The 27,914-nt window shown below is 41.3% G+C and overlaps 1 protein-coding gene across 30 annotated transcripts in view; it reads left to right on the top strand.

The window, feature by feature from the left end:
- LOC109904047 (E3 ubiquitin-protein ligase MYCBP2) overlaps positions 1–27,914 on the top strand; it is a 340,396-nt gene that overhangs the window by 149,475 nt on the left and 163,007 nt on the right. For all 30 annotated transcript variants that reach the window (XM_031793477.1, XM_031793472.1, XM_031793485.1 and 27 more), the window contains 4 exons: positions 11,371–11,452; positions 18,236–18,353; positions 18,818–19,022; positions 26,685–26,838. In XM_031793477.1, the coding sequence (XP_031649337.1) occupies positions 11,371–11,452; positions 18,236–18,353; positions 18,818–19,022; positions 26,685–26,838 (559 nt within the window). The remainder of the gene's footprint in view (positions 1–11,370; positions 11,453–18,235; positions 18,354–18,817; positions 19,023–26,684; positions 26,839–27,914) is intronic.

The raw sequence follows: 27,914 nt of genomic DNA, 5'->3' as shown, positions 1-27,914 counted from the left end.
TGACTTTTTTCCACATTTTGTTGTTACATCCTGAATTTAAAGTGGATTAAATATATATATTTTTTGGCACTGGCCTACATGTAATACCCCATAATGTCAAAGTGTAATTATGTTTTTTGATATTTTAGCAAATTAAATAAACATAAAAAGCTGAAAGGTCTTGAGTCAAGTATTCAATCCACTTATGGCAAACCTAAATATGTTTGGGAGTAAAAATTAACTTAAGTCACATAAATTGCATGGACTCACTATGTGTGGACTCACTATGTGCAATAATAGTAAAAAAAATTGAATGACTACCTCATCTCTGTACCCTACACAAACAATTATCTGTAAGGTCCCTCATTCGAGCGGTACATTTCAAGACCAGGGATCAATACACTTCGTTATTACAAAGATACAGGAAACCATTCAGGGAATTCACTATGAGGCCAATTGTGACTTTAAAAAAGTTAGACTTTAATGGCAGTGATAGGACACAACTGAGGATGGATCAACAACATTGTAGGTACTCCACAATGCAAACCTAAATTACATAGTGAAAAGGAAGCCTGTACAGAATAAAAAAAATATTCCAAAACAGGCATTCTTTTGCAACAAGGCACTAAAATAATACTTCAAAAAATTTGGCAAAGCAATTGATGATTTGTCCTAAATACAAAGTGTTATTGGGTATTTCGTTAGGATCCCCATTAGCTGTTGCAAACACAGCAGCTACTCTTCCTGGGGTCCACCCAAAACTTGAAAAAATACACAACATTAATTGACAAGAACAGCTCAAGGACAGAACTATATAAAAACATTTTTTTAAAGGCACACGTAGTCTACATATCAATACATACACACAAACTATATAGGTCAAATAGGGGAGAGGCGATGTGCCATGGGGTGTTGCTTTATCTTTTTTTTAAAACAAGGTTTGCAGTTTATTTCAGTAATATGAGATGGAGTTCTATGCAATAATGGCTCTATATAATACTGTGCTCTTTCATGAATTTGTTCCGGATTTGGGGACTGTGAAAAGAACCCTGGTGGCATGTCTGGTGTGTGTGTGTCAGAGCTGTGTGTAAGTTTACTATGCAAACAATTTGGAATTTTCAACACATTAATGTTTCTTATAAAAAGTGTTAGTATGCATAGTATTTATATCAGCCCTCTGATTACAATGAAGAGGAAGACATGCCTCTTTTGGCCCCCTGCAGCTTAACTAGGTCTTTCGTTGCAACACTCGACCACACAACTAGACAATGATCAAGATAAAACAAAATTAGAGCCTGCAGATCTTCCTTCTTGGAGTGTGGTGTAAAAAAAGCAGAGCACCATCTTTACAACCGTTGCATCTATATGTTTTGACGTTGACAGTTCAAGGTAACGGCAAGTAATTTGTGACCTGTCTTGCGTCACTACTTCACAGGAACTTTTTAATTTTTTTAAATAAATGTGTTTTTTGGCAAAACTGCCTTCTGGAACATGTGAACTTTCATGTGCCTTAATAACAAACTTGTATGCCACCTGTAAATATGAATACAATTGTTAAATTATGAGCCTAGTTGATTTATTCATGGCAAAAGTCATCCTTCCCGCTAGCCATGATTTGCTGAGATAATGAGTGGGCTGGACATGCCGAGAGATGAGTTGAGATTGGTCTGCCATGTAGCATGCTTAGGTAATCCTTTCTAATGCAGCTTTAAAAAAAATAGATATCACGTAGTAGAACTGCATAAGTGTTGTTCTCCACTTTCTGAAGCACCAAGTTTTGAAATCGATGGAATTCGAATATGATAGCTAAGGAGATTTGCAGATGGAGTCAAAAAGGGAACACACAAAAGGCTGTTGTATATACCACCTGTCTCCGGTTTACATCTTCAAACTAAGGGCAACCATGGTATCTGTGACATAGAGGGAGAAGCGTCCATCCATGTATACGGGTAAGAGAGTCTAGGCTCTAGCTCTGAGTCTCTACTTTAATCCAGTGTAAAAAAAAAAAACACAATTTCAATTTTTGCTACATACAGTACCAGTCAAAAGTTTGGACACCTACTCATTCCAGGGTTATTTTTATTTTTTACTATTTTCTACATTGTAGAATAATAGTGAAGACATCACATAATCATGTAGTAACCAAGAAAGTGATAAACAAATCAAAATATATTTTATGTTTGAGATTCTTCAAAGTAGCCACCCTTTGCCTTGATGACAGCTTTGCACACTCTAGGCATTCTCTCAACCAGCTTCATGGGGTAGTCACCTAGATTGCATTTCAATGAACAGGTGTGCCTTGTTTAAAGTTAATTTGTGAAATGTATTTCCTTAATGTGTTTGAGGCAATCAATTGTGTTGTGACACGTTAGATTTAATATACAGAAGATAGCTCTATTTGGCGAAAGACCAGGTCCATATTATGGCAAGAACAGCTCACATAAGCAAATTAACTTTTATCAAGGAACAACTGTTAATTGAAATGCATTCCAGGTGACTTCCTCATGAAACTGGTTGAGAGAATGCCAAGAGTGTGCAAAGCTGTCATCAAGACAAAGGGTGGCTACTTTGAAGAATCTAAACTACATTCAGATTTGTGGTTACTTTTTTGGTTACTACTTGATTCTTATTTCATAGTTTTAATGTCTTCTATAATTATACAATGTAGAAAATAGTCAAATAAAGAAAAACCCTTGAATTAGTAGTTGTGTCCAAACTTTTGACTGGTACTGTAAGATCGAGCTGGTTGGTCACATTTAGTCTCCTTAACTTCAACAGCCACACCATTCATTACCTGGATCAGCTGAGCAGTAGAACTTAGGTGATGATTTGTATAAAATAAAATGCTCAGGACCAGTTTATTATTGGCCACCCATTCCAAAACAGACCAACTCTTTAAGGGTTTCAGTGACTTCATTCGCTGTGGTTGCTGATGCGTATATGGTTGAATCATCAGTATACATGGACACACATGCTTTGGTTAATGCCAGTGGCAGGTCATTGGTAAAAATAGAAAAGGGTAGAGGGCCTAGAGATTTGCCCTCTGGTACACCATGCTTTACATGTTTGACATTTAAAAAAGCTTCCATTAAAGAAAACAGGTTATGGTCAATAATATCAATGGCTGCACTGCAATTTAACAGTACAGCTCCCGCAAACTTATATACATTTCTTTCAACCAATCATCATTAATTTGTGTCAGTGCAGTGCATGTTGAGTGCCCTTTTCTATAAGCATGCTGAAAGTCTGTTATTTGTTTACAGAGAAATAGCATTGTATTTGGTCAAACACAATTTTTCCCCAACAGTTTGCTAAGAGCTGGCAGCAAGCTGATAGGTCTGCTTTTAGAACCAGTAAAGACTGCTTTACCACTCTTGGGTAGCAGAATTACTTTAACTTCCCTCCAGGCCTGAGGATTAAGACTTTCCTCTGGGCTCAGATTAAAGATATGACAGATAGGAGTGGCTACAGCCAGCTACCCTCCTCACTAGCTTTTCATCTAAGTTGTCAATGCCAGGAGGTTTGTCATTATTCATCAGTAACAGAGAGCAATCCAACCAGTTAATAAACAATGCTACACAAGTATAATTTCAGGTTAGAAAAATACTCCATCAATAGGCTCTGCATTTTAGGACAGTCGCAAGTAACCCTGCTGCACTGTTAATTTATTTCTGCATTTAAACCCTTTTTTAAAAAAATGTATAAACTCCATTTGCCATAGCCCTCATCGGCTTCCATGCGTTTGAAGCGTGAGCTTGTCCGAGTGTGTCGGACACAAGTTTGGTAGCAACAGTTGTTATCCATCGGAGTGCTGTGATTGGTTGCCCAAAATTCTGGGGCGGGGCTTAGCTTTCCTTCCCCTATAAGCAGTCTATAGACAGGGTAAGATAGCAATCCATGCTTTGGTTTTGTTTACCTGGCCACTGTCTTCTTAACTAACTTTTTAGCATTTGGGGCCCAAAACCAAACCAAGTCAATATCCCTTATATTAATGTTTTGCACATTGAAATATCCCTTTAACCCCCTCGTGTCAATGGACGTACAGGTGCATCAATCTAAATAACACAGTAAAAAAATCACCATCAAAATCCGTCAGTTTAAGCCAGAGATTTATTTATTTTTTTGCTCTGGATGCATTTCAATCGACCGTATGCGATGTCGCACTTCCGCATCTGCAGTGAAAGGTGCCAGAGTGGTGTTTGTTAGACCATGAAACATCCCGAAAACCGGTCTTCACAAACGTCTATAGTGTCTGAGCGGTTTGACCTACAAAGTATTATGATCTCTCTATGAAAAGGGGAGACTCTCATGAAGTGTTCTCGATAGTGTTCTCTTTGTCACAGGACTCGTCTGAAGGTAACCGATACCCGTTTAAAACAATTAATGGAAGTATGAAGGTAGTTTTGTGCCTGTGAAAAAGGGGTTAAATATTTGTTAATAAAAATAAACAGTATCAATCAATTGTATTTATAAATGCTCTTTTTTACATCAGTCAATGTCAGTACTATACAGAAACCCAGCCTAAATCCCCAAACAGCAAGCAATGCAGATGTAGAAGCACGGTGGCTAGGAAAAACTACCTAGAAAGGCCGGAGCCTAGAGAGGAACCAGAGAGGGGTGGCCAGTCCTCTTCTGGCTGTGCCGGGTGGAGATTATAACAGTACATGGTCAAGATGTTCAAATGTTCATAGATGACCAGTAGGGTCAAATAATAATAATCAGTGTTTGCAGTTGGCTTTTCATAGCCGAGCATTCAGCGTTCGAAACAGCAGAGAGAGAGAGAGTTGAAAACAGCAGGTCTGGGACACGGTAGCACATCCGGTGAACAGGTCGTAGTTCCATTGCTACAGGCAGAACAGTTGAAACTGGAGCAGCACTACGACCTGGTGGACTGGGGACAGCAAGGAGTCATCAGGCCAAGTAGTCCAGAGGCATGGTCCCAGAGCTCAGGTCCTCCGGGAGAGAATAGTGAATTAGAGGGAGCGTATTTAAATTCACACAGGACACCGGATAAGACAGGAGAAATACTCCAGATATAACAGGCTGACACTAGCCCCCCGGACATAAACTATTGCAGCATAGATACTAGAGGCTGAGACAGGAGGGGTTCGGGAGACACCAGGCACGATATATATATATTTTCTTCACCTTTATTTAACCAGGTAGGCAAGTTGAGAACAAGTTCTCATTTACAATTCCGACCTGGCCAAGATAAAGCAAAGCAGTTCGACACATACAACGACACAGAGTTACACATGGAGTAAAACAAACATACAGTCAATAATACAGTAGAAACAAGTCTATATACGATGTGAGCAAATGAGGTGAGATAAGGGAGGTAAAGGCAAAAAAAGGCCAGGGTGGCAAAGTAAATATAATATAGCAAGTAAAACACTGGAATGGTAGATTTGCAGTGGAAGAATGTGCAAAGTAGAAATAAAAATAATGGGGTGCAAAGGAGCAAAATAAATAAATAAATCAAATACAGTTGGGAAAGAGGTAGTTGTTTGGGCTAAATTCTAGGTGGGCTATGTACAGGTGCAGTAATCTGTGAGCTGCTCTGACAGTTGGTGCTTAAAGCTAGTGAGGGAGATTTTTGTAGTTCGTTCCAGTCATTGGCAGCAGAGAACTGGAAGGAGAGGCGGCCAAAGAAAGAATTGGTTTTGGGGGTGACCAGAGAGATATACCTGCTGGAGCGTGTGCTACAGGTGGGAGATGCTATGGTGACCAGCGTGCTGAGATAAGGGGGGACTTTACCTTGCAGGGTCTTGTAGATGACATGGAGCCAGTGGGTTTGGCGACGAGTATGAAGCGAGGGCCAGCCAACGAGAGCGTACAGGTCGCAATGGTGAGTAGTATATGGGGCTTTGGTGACAAAACGGATTGCACTGTGATAGACTGCATCCAATTGGTTGAGTAGGGTATTGGAGGCTATTTTGTAAATGACATCGCCGAAGTCGAGGATTGGTAAGATGGTCAGTTTTACAAGGGTATGTTTGGCAGCATGAGTGAAGGATGCTTTGTTGCGAAATAGGAAGCCAATTCTAGATTTAACTTTGGATTGGAGATGTTTGATGTGGGTCTGGAAGGAGAGTTTACAGTCTAACCAGACACCTAGGTATTTGTAGTTGTCCACGTATTCTAAGTTAGAGCCGTCCAGAGTAGTGATGTTGGACAGGCGGGCAGGTGCAGGCAGCGATCGGTTGAAGAGCATGCATTTAGTTTTACTTGTATTTAAGAGCAATTGGAGGCCATGGAAGGAGAGTTGTATGGCATTGAAGCTTGCCTGGAGGGTTGTTAACACAGTGTCCAAAGAAGGGCCAGAAGTATACAGAATGGTGTCGTTTGCGTAGAGGTGGATCAGAGACTCACCAGCAGCAAGAGCGACATCATTGATGTATACAGAGAAGAGAGTCGGTCCAAGAATTGAACTCTGTGGCACCCCCATAGAGACTGCCAGAGGTCCGGACAGCAGACCCTCCGATTTGACACACTGAACTCTATCAGAGAAGTAGTTGGTGACCCAGGCGAGGCAATCATTTGAGAAACCAAGGCTGTCGAGTCTGCCGATGAGGATGTGGTGATTGACAGAGTCGAAAGCCTTGGCCAGATCAATGAATACGGCTGCACAGTAATGTTTCTTATCGATGGCGGTTAAGATATGGTTTAGGACCTTGAGCGTGGCTGAGTTGCACCCATGACCAGCTCTGAAACCAGATTGCATAGCAGAGAAGATATGGTGAGATTCGAAATGGTCGGTAATCTGTTTGTTGACTTGGCTTTCGAAGACCTTAGATAGGCAGGTTAGGATATATATAGGTCTGTAGCAGTTTGGGTCAAGAGTTCCCCCCCCCCCCCCCCCTTTGAAGAGGGGGATCACCGCAGCTGCTTTCCAATCTTTTGGAATCTCAGACGACACGAAAGAAAGGTTGAACAGGCTAGTAATAAGGGTGGCAACATTTTCGGCAGATAATTTTTTAGAAAGAAAGGGTCCAGATTGTCTAGCCCGGCTGATTTGTAGGGGTCCAGATTTTGCAGCTCTTTCAGAACATCAGCTGACTCGATTTGGGTGAAGGAGAAATGGGGAAGGCTTGGGCGAGTTGCTGTGGGGGGGTGCAGTGCTGTTGACCGGGGTAGGAGTAGCCAGGTGGAAAGCATGGCCAGCCGTAGAAAAATGCTAATTGAAATTCTCAATTATAGTGGATTTATCAGTGGTGACAGTGTTTCCTATCTGCAGTGCAGTGGGCAGCTGGGAGGAGGTTTTCTAATTCTCCATGGACTTTACAGTGCCCAGAACTTTTTTGAGTTAGTGTTGCAGGAAGCAAATTTCTGCTTGAAAAAGCTAGCCTGGGCTTTTCTAAGTGCCTGTGTATAATGGTTTCTAGCTTCCCTGAACAGCTGCATATCACGGGGGCTGTTCAATGCTAATGCAGAAGGCCATAGGATGTTTTTGTGTTGGTTAAGGGCAGTCAGGTCTGGGGAGAACCATGGGCTATATCTGTTCCTGGTTCTAAATTTCTTGAATGGGGCATGCTTATTTAAGATGGTTAGGAAGGCATTTAAAAATCCTTCCAGGATACCCCGGCCAGGTCGATTAGAAAGGCCTGCTCGCTGAAGTGTTTCAGGGAACGTTTGACAGTGATGAGTGGAGGTCGTTTGACCGCTGATCCATTACGGATGCAGGCAATGAGGCAGTGATCGCTGAGATCTTGGTTGAAGACAGCAGAGGTGTATTTAGAGGGCAAGTTGGTTAGGATGATATCTATGAGGGTCCCCGTGTTTAAGGCTTTGGGGTGGTACCTGGTAGGTTCATTGATAATTTGTGTGAGATTGAGGGCATCAAGCTTAGATTGTAGGATGGCTGGGGTGTTAAGCATGTTCCAGTTTAGGTCGCCTAGCAGCACGAGCTCTGAAGATAGATGGGGGGAATCAGTTCACATATGGTGTCCAGAGCACAGCTGGGGGCAGATATAGCCCCACACACTTTGCAAAAGCACAGCCCCCACACCACACGAGGGATATCTTCAAACCACCAACTTACTACCCTGAGCCTTGTCGAACTCGAGGGGTCGCCAACCCGGGCAGGAAGATCACGTCAGTGACCCAACCCACTCATGTGATGCACCCCTCCTAGGGATAGCATGGAAGAGCACTAGTAAGACATTTTCAGATATTACACATTTCTAATTTTGACAGAGAGTGGTTTCATTTCAAGCTAAATTGTACTGTTCGCTAGCTAACGTTAGCTGGCTGGCTCCCAAGCTGACCTTATTCATTTCCCAGAGCCGTTTGCTTTTCTAGTTAGAGCCTAATGTAAGCTAGCTAACGTTGAACCTGGTTGGTTAGCTCCCATCATTTTGGCATTGTTGGCACTTTGTTCATTGTTGTTTAACTAGCTAACGTTTGCTAGCTGGCTCATTAGCTAACGTGACGTGTGTGATCTTAAACGTTGTTTACCTAGCTAGGTTCAGTGTTTCCCTAGCTAGCTATATGTCTTAAGCTAAAGTGTACTGTTAGCTAGCTAGTTAACATTAGCTGGATGGCTCCCTAGCTGACGTTATTTGTTTCCAAGAGCCGGTTGCTTTTTTAGTTAGAGCCAAATGTTAGCTAGCTAACATTGAACCTGGTTGGTTAGCTCCCAGGACTGTGGCATTGTTGGCACTGTTCATTTGTTGTTTAACTAGATAACGTTAGCTAACGTTACGTGATGTATGTACAACAACCGTTGAATATGGCTGTGTCATTAAACGTCTGCAAAAAAAGAGTAATGAAATTGTTGCCAGCAGAGCTGGTTAGACTGTTTTCATGTTATCCAGAGGTAACTAAATCATTGACCAGAGCCTCAAGTGTGCGGTCAGAGAGCGCTCCGAGATGGGTGGGGCTAAAGCTTAAGATGGTGTGAACAATGCTGAATGGGTGTAAACAAAAGAGCTCTTCACTAGATACCAAAACATTCAAATGCGTTTTTCTCAAAAGTGAGATTACGGATTGAACAACTTTCAAAGCAGAATTACTTTCACATTGTTCCTCAAATGCAGTGTATGATATACAATTTTGTAGCTCTGAGTCTCTACTTTAATCCAATGTAAAAAAACACAAATTCAAGTTTTGCTATGTAAGACCGAATCCAGGTGGTGAGTCACATGAGTCTTCAAAAAAGACCTAAAGGTCAAGACCGAGTCTGAGTCTCTTACATGGATAGGCAGACCATTGTAGGAGCAAGCCGATGTAATGCTTTGTTGGTTAGCAGTAAAACCTTGAAACCAGCCCTAGCCTTAACAGGAAACCCTTGTAGAGGCTAGCACTGGAGTAAAAAACATTTTTTGGGGGGGGGGGTTCTAGTCAATATTTTAGCAGCAATGTTTAGCACTAACTTAACTTTTTTAGTGCTTTATCCGGGTTGCCCGGAAAGTAGAGCATTTCAATAGTCTAATCTAGATGTGACAAAAGCATGGATTAGTTTTTCTGCATCATTTTTGACAAACATTTTCAGATTTTTGCAATGTTATGAAGATGGAAAAAATATGTTGTTAAAAGGTTATGTTCCTCAGAGTACCAGTCAAATGTTTGGACACACCTACTCATTCAAGGGTTTTTCTTTATTTTCAAAACTAACAAATGCCACATATGGAATCATGTAGTAACTAAAAAAGTGTTTGAAAAATCAAAATATATTTGAGATTCTTCAAAGTAACCACCCTTTGCCTTGATGACAGCTTTGCACACTTGGCATTCTCTCAACCAGCTTCACCTGGAATGCTTTTCCAACAGTCTTGAAGGAGTTCCCACATATGCTGAGCACTTGTTGGCTGCTTTTCCTTCACTATGCGGTCGAACTCATCCCAAACCATCTCAATTGGGTTCTAAATAAATCACAGCCAGTGTCACCAGCTAAGCACCATCAAACCTCCTCCATGCTTCACGGTGGGAACCACACATGCAGAGATCATATGTTAATCTACTCTGCATCTCACAAAGACACAATGGTTGGAACCAAAAATCTCATCAGACCAAAACACAGATTTCCACCAGTCTAATGTCCATTGCTCATGTTTCTTGGCACAAGCAAGTCCCTTCTTCTTATTGGTGTCCTTTAGTAGTGGTTTCTTTGCAGCAATTTGACCATGAAGGCCTTATTCATGCAGTCTCCTCTGAACAGTTGATGTTAAGATGCATCTGTGACTTGAACTCTGTGAAGCGTTTATTTGGGCTGCAATCTGAGTTGCAGTTAACTCAAATTAATATATCCTCTGCAGCAGAGGTAACTATGGGTCTATCTGTGGCGGTCCTCATGAGAGCCAGTTTCATCATACTGATTGATGGTTTTTTGCATCTGCACTTGAAGAAATCTTCCGGATTGACTGACCTTCATGTCTTAAAGTAATGATGGACTGTCGTTTCTCTTTGCTTATTTGAGCTGTTCTTACCATAATATGGACTTGGTCTTTTACCAAATAGGGCTATCTTTTGTATACCAAACCTACCTTGTCACAACACATTAAGAAGGAAAGAAATTCCACAAATGAACTTTTAACAAGGTACACCTGTTAATTGAAATGAATTCCAAGTGACTACCCCATGAAGCTGGTTGAGAGAATTCCAAGAGTGTGCCATGCTGTCATCAAGGCAAAGGGTGTCTACTTTGAAGAATCTCAAATATATCAGATATTTTGATTTAACACTTTTTTGGTTACTACATGATTCCAAATGTGTTTCATAGTTTTGCTGTCTTCACAATTATTCTACTATGTAGAAAATAGTAAAAATAAAGAAATACCCTTGAATGAGTAGGTGTGTCCAAACTTTTGACTGGTACTGTATAAATATTTCCTGCGCTTTCTTTTGTATCCTAGATATAGGACAAACACTTCAAAACGTTGTTTCTTTTCATTATATTTGTGTTTTTTCTGCCATTCATGAATGGTTTTCAATGCGTTTCTCTGGGCTATATTATTAAAAGCCAAATTCAATATTCAATTTCAATTCAAATTCAATTTTTTTAGTACTTTTTGGGGATACCTAAAGTGCTCCTAAAATATATAGTCAAGTAAATTATCAATTCTACGACAGTCCTAAAACAAATACATATGTCAACGTAACTTGTAGAGGATGTCAGAAGATTTCAATTTGCTGGGACCTGACCTGTTTGGAAATGTGTTAATAAGGATAATTCTTTATGACCCTATTTGTTGTTTTCAGCAAGTTAGCACTTATCAGTTCAATGACAAATACACATGTACAATTGAAATTCTGTGGATAATGTAAGATGGCAATACTCTCTGTAACATGACTGTATATAGGAAAATAACACACATGAACATATGAAACGTGCACAACATATTCAGGTAAGTAATGTGGTGGAATGTATTTGTCTCTTGTTCTGTCCTGTAGTGGTGCTGATGGAGAATGGGGATGTCTATACGTTTGGCTACGGTCAGCATGGCCAGCTTGGACACGGAGACGTCAACTCAAGGTAACCACTGACATGCACGCATGCAAAAATGTTAAACATTTGCACACTAAAAAACAGTTCTAGATGTTCTGTTCAGATAATGAATAGGTTTTAATAGTGTAGGATAACAGTGTTTTCCACAAGTACATAGAGTAGCAACCCGTTGGGGCTTGCCTCTCATGGTTAGACATATTTACCTTCGGAATACTTTATCAAGTTTACCTCCCAGATTGGAAATATTTATAGTGGTAGACCCACATGCTCACACCCCCATCGCTAGTGCCTGCATTATTGTTTGCCACATGGCCTTAAATTATACCAATTTCTTTTTCTCGTTTGCCAATGCTATTTCAATATTTCAAAAATAAATCATTTGATTTTTCAATTGTTAATGATGGCGAATTGATTGATTTTCAAGTTAAGTACACTTGTTTTCAAGATGAGTGAGAAGACAATTATCCAGCCCATTGGGTATTTCACTACACCGCCATATGCCATGTTTTGAAATATGCAGACTGACGTGTTAAAAGAACGTTAAGTTTGTAATTCATTGAAACAGCCAGCTTTCTAGCTCCGCCCATAACTTGTGGATTTTATAGCATTTCCACAATGCATGGATTATTGAGTTAATGTTTGTTTTACACTTAAGGCATGACTCTTGCTGTTGTGCTGTAGAATTTGTGAATTTGGCTTCCTGTATAAAACATTCTATACATTAGTTTATACTGGGTTAAGCGTACATTTTCGTTAATTGTACTTTCGTTAGTTATGCTCTAACATTCCCTCCATCTTGTTCCAACATCAGCTATTGTTAAGTCTTGGTTCTAATAGTTTATATTTCTTTCTAAGAGCTTGTTAGTTGGATATGCTCTCTACAAGTTTTTGTATATCTTTATTTGGTAACACTTTACACCCAGCGTCCTAACACTATTTACAGTGTATGTATTCAGACCTCTTCGCTTTTTCCACATTTTGTTACGTTAGCCTTATTCTAAAATGTATTAGAAAAAAATCCTCATCAAACTACACCCTGTGATGATAAAGTGAAAACATATTTTTAGAATAAAAAAAAATATATATATATATAAAAAACCTGAAAGACCTTATTTACGTAAGAATTCAGACCCTTTGCTATGAAACTTGCAATTGAGCTCAGGTGCATCCTGTTTCCATTGATCATCCTTGAGATGTTTCTACAACTTGATTCGAGTCCACCTGTGTAAAATTAAATTGATTGGACATGATTTGGAAAGACACCTGTCTGTATAAGGTCCCACAGTTGACAGTACATTTCAGAGCAAAAACCAAGCCATGAGGTTGAAGTAATTGTCCTTAGAGCTCCGATACAGGATTGTGTCCAGGCACAGATTTGGGGAAGGGTATCAAACAGTATTTGCAGCATTGAAGGACCCCATGAACACAGTGGCCTCCATCATAGTTAAATGGAAGAAGATTGGAACCACCAAGACTCTTCCTAGAGCTGGTCTCCAGGCCAAACTGAGCAATCGGTTGAGAAGCACCTTGGTCAGGGAGGTGACCATGAACCCGATGGTCACTCTGAAAGAGCTCCGTAGTTTCTTTGTGGAGATGGTAGAACCTTCCAGAAGGACAATTATCTCTGCAGCCCCCTACCAATCAGGCCTTTATGCTAGAGTGGCCAGACAGAAGCCACTCTTCAGTAAAAGGCACATGACAGCCTGCTTGGAGTTTGCCAAAAGGCATCTAAAGGACTCTGGCCATGAGAAACAAGATTCTCTGGTCTGATGAAACCAAGATTGAACTCGGGCCTGAATGCCAATCGTCACGTCTGGAGAAAACCTGGCACCATCCCTACGGTGAAGCATGGTATTGGCAGCATCGTGCTGTGGGGATGTTTTTCAGCGGCAGGGACTGGGAGACTAGTCCGGATCGAGGGACAGATGAACTGAACAAAGTACAGAGAGATCCTTGAAGAGAACCTGCTCTAGAGCGCTCAGGACTTCAGACTGGGGCAAAGGTTCACCTTCCAACAGGACAATGACCGTAAGCACACAGCCAAGACAATGCAGGAGTTGCTTCGGGACAAGTCTCTGAATCTCCTTGAATGGCCTAGCCAGAGCCAGAACCCGATCAAACATCTCTGGAGAGACCTGAAAATAGCTGTGCAGCGACGCTCCCCATCCAACCTGACAGAGCTTGAGAGGATCTGCAGAGAACAATGGGAGAAACTCCCCAAATACAGGTTTGCCAAACATGTAGAGTCATACTCAAGAAGACTCGAGGCTGTAATTGCTGCCAAAGATGCTTCAAGAAAGTACTGAGTAAAGGCTTATGTAAATGTGATATTTCAGTTTTTTTTGTTTGTAAATTTGCAAGAAATTCTAAATATATTTTTGCTTTGTCATTATAGGGTATTGTGTGTAGATTGATGAGGGGAAAAAGCTATTTAATACATTTTAGAATAAAGTGGTAACGTAACAAAATGTGGAAAAAGTCTAGGGGTCTGAATACTTTCCAAATGAACTCGAGGTTTTCCACGTCTTTTTACGTTACAGCCTTATTATAAAATGGATGAAATACATGTTTTTCCTCATCTCCACACAATACCCCATAATTACAAAGCGAAAACAAGTTTTACATTTTTTATTAGCAAATGTATTAAAAATAAAAAACATATCTTATTTACATAATTATTTAGCCCCTTTGCTATGAGACTTGAAATTGAGCTCAGCTGTACCCTGTTTCCATTGATCATCCTTGAAATGTTTCTACAACTTGATTGGAGTCTACCTGTTAAATTCAATTGGTTGGATGTGATTTGGAAAGGCACGCACCTGTCTATATACTGTACACAACATTGTCAAAAGTATGTGGACACGTTCTCGTTGAACATCTCATTCCAAAATCATGGGCAGTAATATGGAGTTGGTCTCCCCTTTGCTGCCTACAACAGCATCCAATCTTCTGTGAAGGCTTTCCACTAGATGGTAGAACATTGCGGCGGGGACTTGCTTCCATTCAGTCACAAGCATTAGTGAGGTCGGCGCTGATGTTTGGCGATTTGGCCTGGCTCGAGGTCAGTGTTCCAATTCATCCCAAAGGTGTTGGATTGAGTTGAGGTCAAGGCCAGTCAAGTTTTTCCACACCGATCTCGACAAACCATTTATGTATGGACCTCGCTTTGTGCACGGGAGCATTGTCATGCTGAAACAACAAGGGGCCTTCCCCAAACTGAATGAATGTCATTGTATGCTGTGGCGTTATGATTTCCTTTCACTGGAACTAAGGGGCCTAGCCCGAACCATGAAAAACAACCCCAGACCATTATTCCTCCTCCACCAAACTGTACAGTTGTCACAATGCATTAGGGAAGGCAGCATTCTCCTGGCATCCGCCAAACCCAGATTCATCCGTCGGACTGCCGGACTGTTCCAGAGTCCAATGGCGGCGAGCTTTACGCCACTACCACCGACGCTTGGCATTGCCCATGGTGATCCATGGATTTTGGTTGGGGCATTGCAGGATTGCAACTGCTAACCCATTCCATGAAGCTTCTGCCGAAAAGTTATTTTGCTGAAGTTGCTTCCAGGGGCAGTTTGGATGGAACTCGGTAGTGAGTGTTGCAACCGAGGACTATTTTTATGCGCATCAGCACTAAGCAGTCCCGTTCGGTGAGCTTGTGTGGCCTACCACTTCACGGCTGAGCCGTTGTTGCGCCTAGACACTTCCATTTAACAATAACAGCACCATTATAGATGGCGCCGGAGGAGATGGCTACCGTTTTATGGGTTCCTAACCCTGTGTTTTTTCGTGTTATTTTTCCTATAATGTGTCTGCCACCGTCTCTTATGACTGAAAACAGCTTCTGGATATCAGGACAGCGATTATTCTCCTCGTACTGGACAAATATTCTTTTCTTTAACGAGTCGAATGCAAAGGGTTTACTTCAGACACCCGACAAGGACCAAATCCCCGTCATTTACATGAAGAAAAGACTGCGATATCGGGGATGTAGGTAGAGAATCTCATGATAAGCTGTTGACCACACTATTTACGAAGATAGTTTGAATCTATATTTTTCTTGGTTGTCTATTTAACAACACAAACCAATGCTGGCACTATGACTACACTCAACGAGCTGTATAAGGCCATAAGCAAACAAGAACATGCTCATCCAGAGGCGGTGCTCCTACTGGCCGGGGACTTTAATGCAGGGAAACTCTTATCTATTTTTACCTCACTTCTACCAGCATGTTACCTGTGCAACCAGAGGGGAAAACAACTCTACACCACCTTTACTCCACACACAGAGACGTATACAAAGCTCTTCCTCGCCCTCCATTTAGCAAATCTGACCATAACTCTATCCTCCTGATTCCTGCTTACAAGCAAAAACTAAAGCAGAAAGTACCAGTGACTTGACCAATAAGGAAGTGGTCAGATGAAGCAGATGCTAAACGACAAGACTGTTTTGCTAGCATAGACTGGAATATGTTCCGGGATTCTTATGATGAAATTGAGGAGTATTATCAAACTATCAAACAGGTAAAGCGTCAATACAGGACTAAGATTGAATCATACTACACCGGCTCCGATGCTCGTCGGATGTTGCAGGGCTATTATGGACCACAAAGGGAAGCACAGCCGCGAGCTGCCCAGTGACACGAGCCAACCAGATGGGCTAAATTACTTCTATGCTCGCATCGAGGCAAGCAACACTGAAGCATGCATGAGAGCATCAGCTGTTCCGTACGACTGTGTGATTACGCTCTCCATAGCCAATGTGAGTAAGACCGTTAAACATGTCGACATTCAGAAGTCTGCAGGGCCAGACTGATTACCAGGACGTGTATGCAAGCGCTGACCAACTGGCAAGTGTCTTCACTGACATTTTCAAACTCTCCCTAACAGAGTCTGTAGTAACAACATGTTTCAAGCAGACTACCATAGTCCTTGTGCCCAAGAACACCAAGGTAATCTGCCTAAATGACTACCGACCCATAGCACTCACGTCTGTAGCCATGAAGTGCTTTGAAAGGCTGGTCATGGCTCATATCAACACCATTATTCCATAACCCCAAGACCTACTCCAATTTGCATACCGCCCCAACAGATCCACAGATGATGCAATCTATTGCACCTCACAGTACCCTTTCCTACCTGGACAAAGGGAACACCTTACTTGAGAATGCTATTCATTGACTACAGCTCAGTATCACATGACATCGCTCCCAATGGTGTGTTTCACGCTAATTTGCATTATGGGACAAACATTTGTGCGAAGCCTACTGCCTTGTGCACCTTGCTGCGCTTATAATATGTAGAAATAATAGTTTAGGCCTATCAACATTTTATGCTAAACGATCTGATCTGTTGCATAATCGTCATTGCTTTTTACTTTTTTGGGATGTTTAAAGCGCTGCAAATCCTGCCTCTCCCATCCCCTCATTGGTTTTTAGGGGCATATACCCACATGGGTGATTGAAAGATGAACTGAGTTCATCTTGTGGTTGCCAACCGGTGGTTGCCATTATTATTGTAGTTGGTTGAGTTCTTTTTGATATTTCAACCTGTGTCCTGACCGCATCTGGTGTGGGTGGGCAAAATCAACATCAACGGACACATGCGCCCTTTATTGTCATCATGTTAGAATAGGGCTATGCTATATCAGTCTACATTTCTTCTCCTTTGCACAAAAAAAAACATTTTATTTACACGTTTCATGCAATTCTACTACACTTTATGATGAAGACATTTGTCTAATATTTTTTTTTATTCTACCAAAATTACATGGTAGCCTACTCTGCTGACACTGACAAATCAATAAAAACAACGTTGTCTGATCCATATACAGTGGGGAGAACAAGTATTTGACACACTGCCGATTTTGCAGGTTTTCCTACTTACAAAGCATGTAGAGGTCTGTAATTTTTATCATAGGTACACTTCAACTGTGAGAGACGGAATCTAAAGCAAAAATCCAGAAAATCACATTGTATGATTTTTAAGTAATTAATTTGCATTTTATTGCATGACAAAAGTATTTGATCACCTACCAACCAGTAAGAATTCCAGCTCTCACAGACCTGTTAGTTTTTCTTTAAGAAGCCCTCCTGTTCTCCACTCATTACCTATATTAACCCCACTGTATTAGGCCTACGAAAAGGGGACACACACATACAATATGATGTCCATCTAACCTGGAGGAGGAAATTATTGTCCAAAAACAAACAAAAGTGCCACTGATGTTCTCAACTGGTGCCAATAAGAAGGCTACTTTTCATTCAATTAAGTTAAGAATTCTGATAACTAAAACACAGACTGGATTATTTTGATTGCCTTCTCTTTACAGCAATAGCCATTTGTTTCCCAAACTATTTGCTGCGCGCTCTGCCCAAAATGCGGGCCTTTCCGACTGCAGCCGACTGCAGACTTTGTTTTAAACAGCAATCAGCAGGTTTTATATTTTTATAAAACGTGTTTTAAAGCTGTTAATCCTCTGTGGTCAAATCATAATTTCTGGTGTAGTAGCCTATTTTGAATGATTTGATTTATTTATGTATAGACAGGAGAAATTTGAAGATTCTGACATCTTCAAATTACTCATCGGATGTTGGTAAGAATGATGCACACAGTTGCATCCGAGTTGAATGTTCTGTTCAAATGAATATTCATAAACTAAATGTGATTTCTGTCATTCTGAGAACCATGGGTGGATGCCGAGGTTACGCAACCAATGGTATTAAAAAAAGAGGGGGGGGGGGGGTGTAAAGGCTGCCCTTGAACCTGGGTAATTAATTATTTAATTACTCTGTGCCTTTGTAGGGGTTCTCCCACGCTGGTGCAGGCCCTCCCAGGTCCGAGTGTCCAGGTGACAGCTGGTAGTAACCACACAGCTGTGCTCCTCATGGACGGACAAGTCTTCACCTTCGGCAGCTTCTCGGTATGCCACGGAGCTGTTCTGGTCTATGCCCCTACGGTTTCGAGTTTAGATGTCTTTTTTTACACAATGTGATTTTTATGTCACTTTTTTTCTTTATGAACTAAAACCATTTAATTGTATCTAACCCCAACCATAATCCTTAATTTTCCTTATTGACCTTGTTGTAATGGTCACATCTTTGTTTTTCCTCAGAGTGCAATGTTACGTTAAAACGCAATGCCATACCAATACCATATTGTCTAAATCTATTATTTACTGAAGTCCATACACATTCTTATTGAATGCATATAGATTAATATTGTGACCACAGAATGGGGATACTGACTTCTCTTCTTTGTCTTGTCTGATCCTGGTTGTTTTACCTATTGTTGAATGCAGTGATTTCTAAATCATTCTATATGAGATGACTGACACGACTAAATGACTGAAGTGTAATTTCTAAAATGTTATACACCTCTCCACAGAAAGGGCAGCTGGGTCGGCCAATCCTGGATATGCCCTACTGGAACGCCAAGCCTTCCCCCATGCCCAACATTGGCGCCAAGTATGGCCGCAAGGCCACCTGGATTGGGGCCAGTGGGGACCAGACCTTCCTGAGGATCGACGAGGCCCTAATCAACTCGCACGTCCTTGCTACCTCCGAGATCTTTGCTAGCAAACACATCATTGGTAAGTAGCACACCCTCTGCTCACTCAGGTCATAACCTGAACCTGAGATCAGGACTTGTATTCAAAAAGTGTCTCAAATTAGTAATGCTGATCTAGAAGTTTGGCCTTCTAGATCTTAATTAGAAGATTACATGGACGGGGGGACCTGATCCTAGAATAGCACTGTTACTCTGAGACACTTTGTGAATATAGGCCCTGAGTGCATCTCAAACTTTCAAGCAAAACTCCCATTGACATAAATGTGTGATTCACATTCAAGTTAGGATTGGTCCTTTACTCAAATGTCTTTATGTAGAGATGTCTTATTTTGTGTGAATATATTACACAAAATATATAGTATTTAGATTAAACAATGAACTATCTCCTATGCCATTTTAGCTAGCCTTTCTTAAAAGTGTACCTCAACAAAAAAACGCATTAGCCTTTAAAGTGGAACTGACAGCATTTTAGCAACATTAAATCTTATTAAAATCTGTTCATATACACCACCAGGAAGAATATGACACTTTTTGACAAGCGAGCACTAAGATATGTTCATTTGTACATTTTCATAAATTCTTAGTGTTTGGGAATTACTTATACTTAGGTATTTGTGAAGTTCTATAGCAATATAGAGTAGGAAAGGGGCCATGCGTTAGGACAATTAATAGACACTGCAGTAATTAAAACCTAATAAAAACATATGTCTCACACAAGACCGGAGTCTACTCAGACAGGTGCGCCTTAGTCAATCAGAGCTACAGTAGGCCTTTATGCAAACAAGCCATTTTCCACAAAGGACTTCCGTAATTCACTTTGAACTGGACTGTGTGTTTTCAGGCAGTATTAACAGTGTGACTTTAGATCATTAGAACGCATTCGCCAAAAGCCACAAAATACACCTGAATGGATTTCTGCAAATATATAAATACCATGGGAGTCCTCTTACATCTGAGAACTTTGCAGTCCAATTGATCAAACAACCATGAAGGAAGGCTCTCTCTCCCTCAGTTACGCACAACAACAAGATCAACAACTAATGCTAGCCAGAGCAAGATTACCTAAAATATAATGAAGGAACATTTGATATGAACTCAACTATTTCAGCTAGTTGACTGTCAAAATTGCACTGATAAACCATGGGAAATTGTAGCCTACTCATCCTTCTGCAGCTTGCCTGCCAATGCATTCATTCTTGTCCCAACCAAGCACCCAAGCTAACTGGCTAAAGTTGTCTAGCTTGCTAGCTAGCTACTTTTTTTTAATGTATTTTTTTATTGAACCTTTATTAAACTTGGCAAATCAGTTAAGAACAAATTCATATTTGCATGGCGCCCTACCCCGGGCCAAACTCAGCCTATGGGACTCCCAATCACGGCCGGTTGTGATACAGCCTGGAATTGAATCATGGTCTGTAGTGACAGCTCTAGCACTGAGATGTAGTGCCTTAGACCGCTGCGCCACTCGGGAGCCCTCTTTCAGACACAAATGAGAGAACACCTCACTCTGACCATTTTACTCGCTGTAGCAGAGCTGGTTACATGTTATCTACATTGTTTGTGACGATTACTTTTTTTGCCTACGTTTACTGACACCTGTCATCTAATGGGTGTTACGTGTTTGTAAATTCATCAGTTATTCTGCGCTCTGCCACACTCAGATAAGAGTGCTCTAAATCGGAGTAGATAGCCAGATTGAATTAGCAAACGCAAGAGATATGCTAACTGGATAACAGTCGTTCTGGCTAGCTAAATAAATGACACCTGTGTCTCTAGCTGTGTAATGCCACCGAAAACGATATGACGGGATAAAGTCAGTCACTCACCCACTCCTCCAATGACATTACATGACATCCTCCTAATAGCTAACTAACGTTAGGCTCCGTGCTTTCAGCTTGCTACATAACAAAAATATAAACGAAACATGTAAAGTGTTGGTCCCATGTTTCATGAGCTTAAATAAAAGATCCCAGAGTAATCCATTTACCTGACAGGTGTGGCATATCAAGAAGCTGATTAAACAGCATGATCATTACACAGGTGCACCTTGTGCTGGAGACAATAAGAGGTCGCTCATTTTTGTCACACAACACAGTGCCACAGATGTCCCAAATTTTGAGGGAGTGTGCACTTGGCATGCTGACTGCAGGGTTGTCCACCAAAGCTGTTGCCAGATAATTGAGTGTTAATTTCTCTACCATAAGCTGCCACCAACTTTGTTTTAGAGAATTTGGCAGTACGTCCAACCAGCCTCACAACCTCAGACCATGTGTAACCACTCCACCCTGCAGGATCGTCTAAGACCAGCCACCCGGACAGCTGATGAAACTGAGGAGTATTTCTTTGTTTTAAAGCCCTTTTGTAGAGAGAAACTCATTCTGATTGGCTGGGTCTGGCTCCCAAGTGGGTGGGCTTATGCCCTCCCAGGCCCACCCATGGCTGTGCCCCCTGCCCAGTCATTTGAAATCCATAGATTAGGGGCTAATTCATTTAATCAATTGACGGATTTACTTATATGAATTGTAAATCGTTAAAATGTTTGCATGTTGCATTTGTTTTCAGTATAGATACACTAGCTTATTAGCCACATTATGAATGAATTGTTATCATTGCCCTCGCTAGTTTGATTTTATTGACATTCCCAGCCTTACCAACATTCGCCATTTTTGTCTAAAATATTGAAACTGAAACCGTGCATCCCGAATGAAGGCTACAAACAATGTACCAGGGACTACCAAGAAATGTATTGGTGAATTATATTAATCATGCAGTGAACTGCATCCATCTATTCAGCCAACAATGCCTTGGTGTACGGCATGGAATGTTGAGTCAAATATAACTTATTTTAAAAACCAGATCAAATTGTATTTGTCACACGCGCCGAATACAACAGACCTTACAATGAAATCTTACTTATAAGCCCTTAACCAACAATGCAGTTTTAAGAAACCCCCCAAAAAGTAAGAGATAATAACAATAGTGGGGCTATATACAGGAGGTACCGGTACAGAGTCAATATATACAGTTGAAGTCAGACGTTTTACCTCAGCCAAATACATTTAACCTCAGTTTTTCACAAAAATTCCCTGTCTTAGGTCAGTTAGGATCACCACTTTATTTTTAGAATGTGAAATGTCAGAATAATAGTAAAGAGTGATTTATTTCAGCTTTTATTTCTTTCATTACATCCCAGTGGGTCAGAAGTTTACATACACTCAATTAGCATTGGGTAGCATTGCCTTTAAATTGTTTAACTTGGGTCTTCCACAAGCTTCCCACAATAAGTTGGGTGAATTTTGGCCCATTCCTCCTGACAGAGCTGGTGTAACTGAGGCAGGTTTGTAGGCCTCCTTGCTCGCACACACTTAAACCGTAGTCTGGCTTTTTTATGGCGGTTTTTGGAGCAGTGGCTTCTTCCTTGCTGAGCGGCCTTTCAGGTTATGTCGATATAGGACTCGTTTTACTGTGGATATAGATACTTTTGTACCTGTTTCCTCCAGCATCTTCACAAGGTCCTTTGCTGTTGTTCTGGGATTTGCACTTTTCACACCAAAGTACGTTCATCTCTAGGAGACAGAACGCGTCTCCTTCCTTAGCGGTATGACGGCTGCGTGTTCCCATGGTTTTTATACTTGGGTACTATTGTTTTGTACAGATGAACGTGGAACCTTCAGGCGTTGGAAATTGCTCCCAAGGATGAACCAGACTTGTGGAGGTCTACAATTTATTTTCTTAGGTCTTGACTGATTTCTTTTTATTTTCCCTTGATGTCAAGCAGAGGCACTGAGTTTGAAGGTAGGCCTTGAAATCCATCCACAGGAACACCTCCAATTGACTCAAATGATGTCAATTAGCCTATCAGAAGCTTCTAAAGCCATTACATAATTTTCGGGGATTTTCCATGCTGTTTAAAGGCACAGTCAACTTGGTGTATGTAAACTTCTGACCCACTGGAATTGTGATACAGTGAAATAATGTCTGTCTGCAAACAACCTTGTCATGCACAAGGTTAATCTCCTAACTGACTTGCCAAAACTATAGTTTTGGGATAGGGGGCAGTATTTTCACTTCCGGATGAAAAGCGTGCCCAAAGTAAACTGCCTGCTACTCAGGCCCAGAAGCTAGGTTATGAATATAATTGGTAGTTTTGAATAGATAACACTCGAAAGTTTCTAAAACTTAAAATGATGTCTGTAAGTATAACGTAACTTATTTGGCAGGCAAAATCCCGAAGACAGACCATCCAGGAATTTTTGTTTTTAAATTCACTGTGTTTTCAATTGGTTTTCTATGGGAATCTATATTTCTGAGGCATCTGGTTGCAGTTCCTAGGGCTTCCACAAGATTTCAACAGTCTTTAGAAATTGGTTGTTTTTCTTTTGAGTAATTATGAAGTATGGCTGTTCAGACTAAGTGTCGAGTCTAGTGTACTGTTGTGTTTGGGGCGCGCGACCTGGCGCTCGCTCCACTTTAATTTTATCCGCTATTGAACACGGTTTATTCCGTCTTAAATGTCAAAATACCTAAAGTTGGATTAGGAATGTTGTTGAAAACCACCAAAAACCCTGAAATCTCCAATGCTAACTATAACATTTTCCGCCAAGATGGAACTGCTGAAGGGGGTGGTGTTGCAATCTACTGCAAAGATAGCCTGCAGAGTTCTGTTTTACTATCCAAGTCTGTAACCAAACAATTCAAGCTTCTACTTCTAAAAATTCACCTTTCCAGAAACAAGTCTCTCACTGTTGCCGCTTGCTATAGACCTCCCTCTGCCCCCAGCTGTGCCCTCGATACCATATGTGAATTGATTGTCCCCCATCTATCTTCCGAGCTCGTGCTACTAGGTGACCTAAACTGGGACACACGCTTAACACCCCGGCCATCCTACAATCCAAGCTTGATGCCCTCAATCTCACACAAATTATCAATGAACCTACCAGGTACAACACCAAATCCGTAAACCCGGGCACCCTCTTACATGTCATCCTAACTAACTCGCCCTCCAAATACACCTCTGCTGTTTTCAATCAAGATCTCGGCGATCATTGCCTGCATCCGTAATGGGTCTGCGACCAAACGACCACCGCTCATCACTGTCAAACGCTCCCTAAAACACTTCTGCGAGGGGTATCCTGGAATGACATTGACCTTATCCCGTCAGTAGATGATGCCTGAGTATTCTTTAAAAGTGCCTTCGTCACCATCTTAAATAAGCATGCCCCATTCAAAAATATAGTCCTTGGTTCTCTCCAGACCTGTCTGCCCTTGACCAACACAAAAACATCCTGTGGCGTTCTGCATTAGCATCGAATAGGCCCCGTGATATGCAACTTTTCAGGGAAGTTAGGAACAAATATACACAGGCCATTAGGAAAGCTAAGGCTAGCTTTTTCAAACAGAAATTTGCATCATGTAGTACTAACTCAAAAAAGTTCTGGGACACTGTAAAGTCCATGGAGAATAAGACCACCTCCTCCCAGCTGCCCACTGTTCTGAGGCTAGGAAACACTGTCACTACCGATAAATTATAATTGAGAAATTCAATAAGCATACCCCGGTCAACTGCCCGGCACCCTCCACAGCAACCCACCAATGCCCCCACCATTTCTCCTTTACCCAAATCAAGATAGCCGATGTTCTGAAAGAGCTGCAAAATCTGGACCCCTACAAATCAGCCGGGCAAGACAATCTGGACCCTCTCTTTCTAAAATTATCTGCCGAAATTGTTGCAACCCCTATTACTAGCCTGTTCAACCTCTCTTTCGTGTATCGTCTGAGATCGCCAAAGATTGGAAAGCTGCCGCGGTCATCCCCCTCTTCAAAGGGGGTGACACTCTAGACCCAAACTGCTACAGACCTATATCTATCCTACCCTGTCTTTCTAAGGTCTTCGAAAGCCAAGTTAACAAACAGATTACCGACCATTTCGAATCCCACTGTACCTTCTCCGCTATGCAGTCTGGTTTCAGAGCTGGTCATGGGTGCAACTCAGCCACGCTCAAGGTCCTAAACAATATCTTAACCGCCATCGATAAGAAACATTACTGTGCAGCCGTATTCATTGATCTGGCCAAGGCTTTCGACTCTGTCAATCACCACATCGTCATCTATCTCCTTCACTAGCTTTAAGCACCAGCTGTCAGGGCAGCTCACAGATCACTGCACCTGTACATAGCCCATCTGTAAAAAGCCCATCTATCTACTTACCTCACCCCCATGCAGTATTTATTTATTTATTTTGCTCCTTTGCACCCCAGTATCTCTACTTGCACATTCATCTTCTGCACATCTACCATTCCAGTTTTTAATTGCTATATTGTAATTACTTCGCCACCATGGCCTATTTATTGCCTTAACTCCCTTATCTTACCTCATTTGCACTCACTGCATATATACTTTTTTTCTTTTGTTCTACTGTATTATTGTATTATTATTATGTTTTGTTTATTCCATGTGTAACTGTGTTGTTGTATGTGTCAAATTGCTATGCTTTATCTTGGCCAGGTCGCAGTTGCAAATGAGAACTTGTTCTCAACTAGCCTACCTGGTTAAATAAAGGTGAATTTAAAAAATATATATATATATTTAAAAAAAACTAATATTTGAATTTCACGCTCTGCAATTTCACCGGATGCTGTCGAAACGTTCCGTTAGCGGAACCCCTAGCCGTAAAACGTTCAAGACATTTGTGGAGTTGTTTATTGACTCCAACCTAAGTGTATGTGAACTTCCGACTTCAACTGTAGGTAGAGTTATGGCTTGGGGGTAGAAGCTGTTTAGAAACCTTTTGGAACTAGACTTGGCGCTCCGGTACTGCTTGCCGTGTGGTAGCAAAGACAACAGTCTATGTCTAGGGTGGCTGGAGTCTGACAGTTTTTAGGGCCTACCTCTGACACCTGGTATATGGCAGGAACCTTGGCCCCGGTGATGTACTGGGCCGCACGCACTACCCTCTGTAGTGCCTTGCGGTCATAGGCTGAGCATTTGCCATATTGGTAGTGATGCAACCGGTCCGAATCTTTTGTCTCCTGAGGGGGAATAGGTTTTGCTGTGTCCTCTTCACGACTGTCTTGGTGTGCTTGAACCATGTTAGTTTGGTGATGTGGACGCCAAGGAACTTGATACTTTCAACTTGCTCCTCTATAGCCTCGTCAATGAGAAACCTCTTATGAAGTTGGTTTTCTAGCATCAACTGGGAATTTTATCTTTTTGACTGATATATATGATTGTTTCATAACGGCAAAGTAGCTCTAATGCTGTCAGTTCCACTTTAAAGGTCCAATGCAGCAGTTGTTATTTCAATATTAAATCATTTCTGGGCAACAATGAAGTACCTTACAGTGATTGTTTTCAATTAAAATGCTCAAAAAGCGAAGATTTAGCTGGGAGTGATCTGAGTGGGGAGGGGAAAACTGGCTCTTATTGGCAGAGAGGTTTAAATCTTCTTTCTTAATGGACTATTAACTAATTCACCGCCTGCTGATTGTCACCAGGCATACAAAAACTCCATCCCACCAAAACAGGCACAAATTTCAGCCCATCTTTTCAAACTGCTCTTACAACCTAAAGGGCATTATCATTTCACAATTTTAATTCTAACCTCATAATGTATATAAAACACAGGTAAATCACGTTTTTGACTGCACTGTGCTTTTAATTAACCTCTTCTCTGTGTCCGTACCAGGCTTAGTCCCCACCTCAGTGTCGGAGCCCCCCCCCTTTAAATGCCTGCTGATCAACAAGCTGGATGGCAGCTGCCGCACCTTCAATGACTCAGAGCAGGAGGACCTGCAGGGCTTCGGCCTCTGTCTTGACCCAGTCTACGACGTCATCTGGAGGTCAGACTCATTCTCTTTCTTTCAAGTTTTCTCTCTTTCTCTCTATCCCTCCCTATTTCCTGTTCTTCTGAGTTTAGCTGTGTCTCATCGAACATCGTTTTCTATAAATAGGGTGCACTATTAATGTTTTCACACTAACGAGCAGAAACTGGTTACAGATCCTCCATAATTGTTGGAACCATGCTGGAAAGGACAATAGGGAAATAAAAAGCAGAGTCAGATCAGTACGGTTTGGGTCAGTCCTGTGGAGTGAATCTAGCATTGGTGATGCTATGTGGGGAGTATGGTATCATTTCAGACTCACTCTCCTTTTAAATGTGACAGACAGGAAACTCAAAACCCATAGTCATAACCGCAGTGGTTTTAACGGTGTTATTTTTTCTACCACTTAAGAGTACTGGTGGTACGGAGGGAGTATCAGAGGTAGTTTGTTTGCTTTGACTCGGTGTTGTAAGATATATTCTTATTTTCTAGATTGGAACGTTTAACACACATAGAACTAGGCTGTAGGCTATATCGTATTTAACTTTATAAACGAGGTAGTTTGAATTCCAGCCATGTACATATGAGACGACCTATGGCTATGATGCAAAAAGTCTTTACTGTTCTATTTCAAGGAGCTCTGTGTTCTTGTTATGCCACGGCAAATGTGGAGAAAAGCAATAAGGCATTTATTTAACACATTAATACCCCTTGGTTCTAGCCTAGAGTTTGGTTTGCAAACATGGGGGTTTGTTAAAACCTTTCCGACCTCTGCAACAATGTTGCAATTTACAAATGCAATCTCCCCTGTAGCCTAACATAGAGAGTGAAGAATGTCTTAACGAGGCAGCAGCTTCACTGAGCCAGACAGGCGAATAATGCATCAGCATCATTATTATGAATATTTACAAATGTCAATTGAAAACCGCTAAAGCAAACCAAAATGCAGGTAGTTTGACTGATTGTGTTTGTTGTCCATGGCTAATAGCTAGCAATTGACAAGAATGCATAGCAGGACGCCTGCCTAGCAACCATTCTTTGATTGCATAGCAAAGATGGAAAGAATACGAGTCACAATAGCAAGCAAATTTTGT

Source organism: Oncorhynchus kisutch, linkage group LG2, assembly GCF_002021735.2.
Source record: "Oncorhynchus kisutch isolate 150728-3 linkage group LG2, Okis_V2, whole genome shotgun sequence".
In the NCBI taxonomy this organism is placed as follows: Eukaryota; Metazoa; Chordata; class Actinopteri; order Salmoniformes; family Salmonidae; genus Oncorhynchus; species Oncorhynchus kisutch.
The sequence above is the reverse complement of the archived record's forward strand: the minus strand, read 5'-3'. Positions and strand labels throughout refer to the sequence as shown.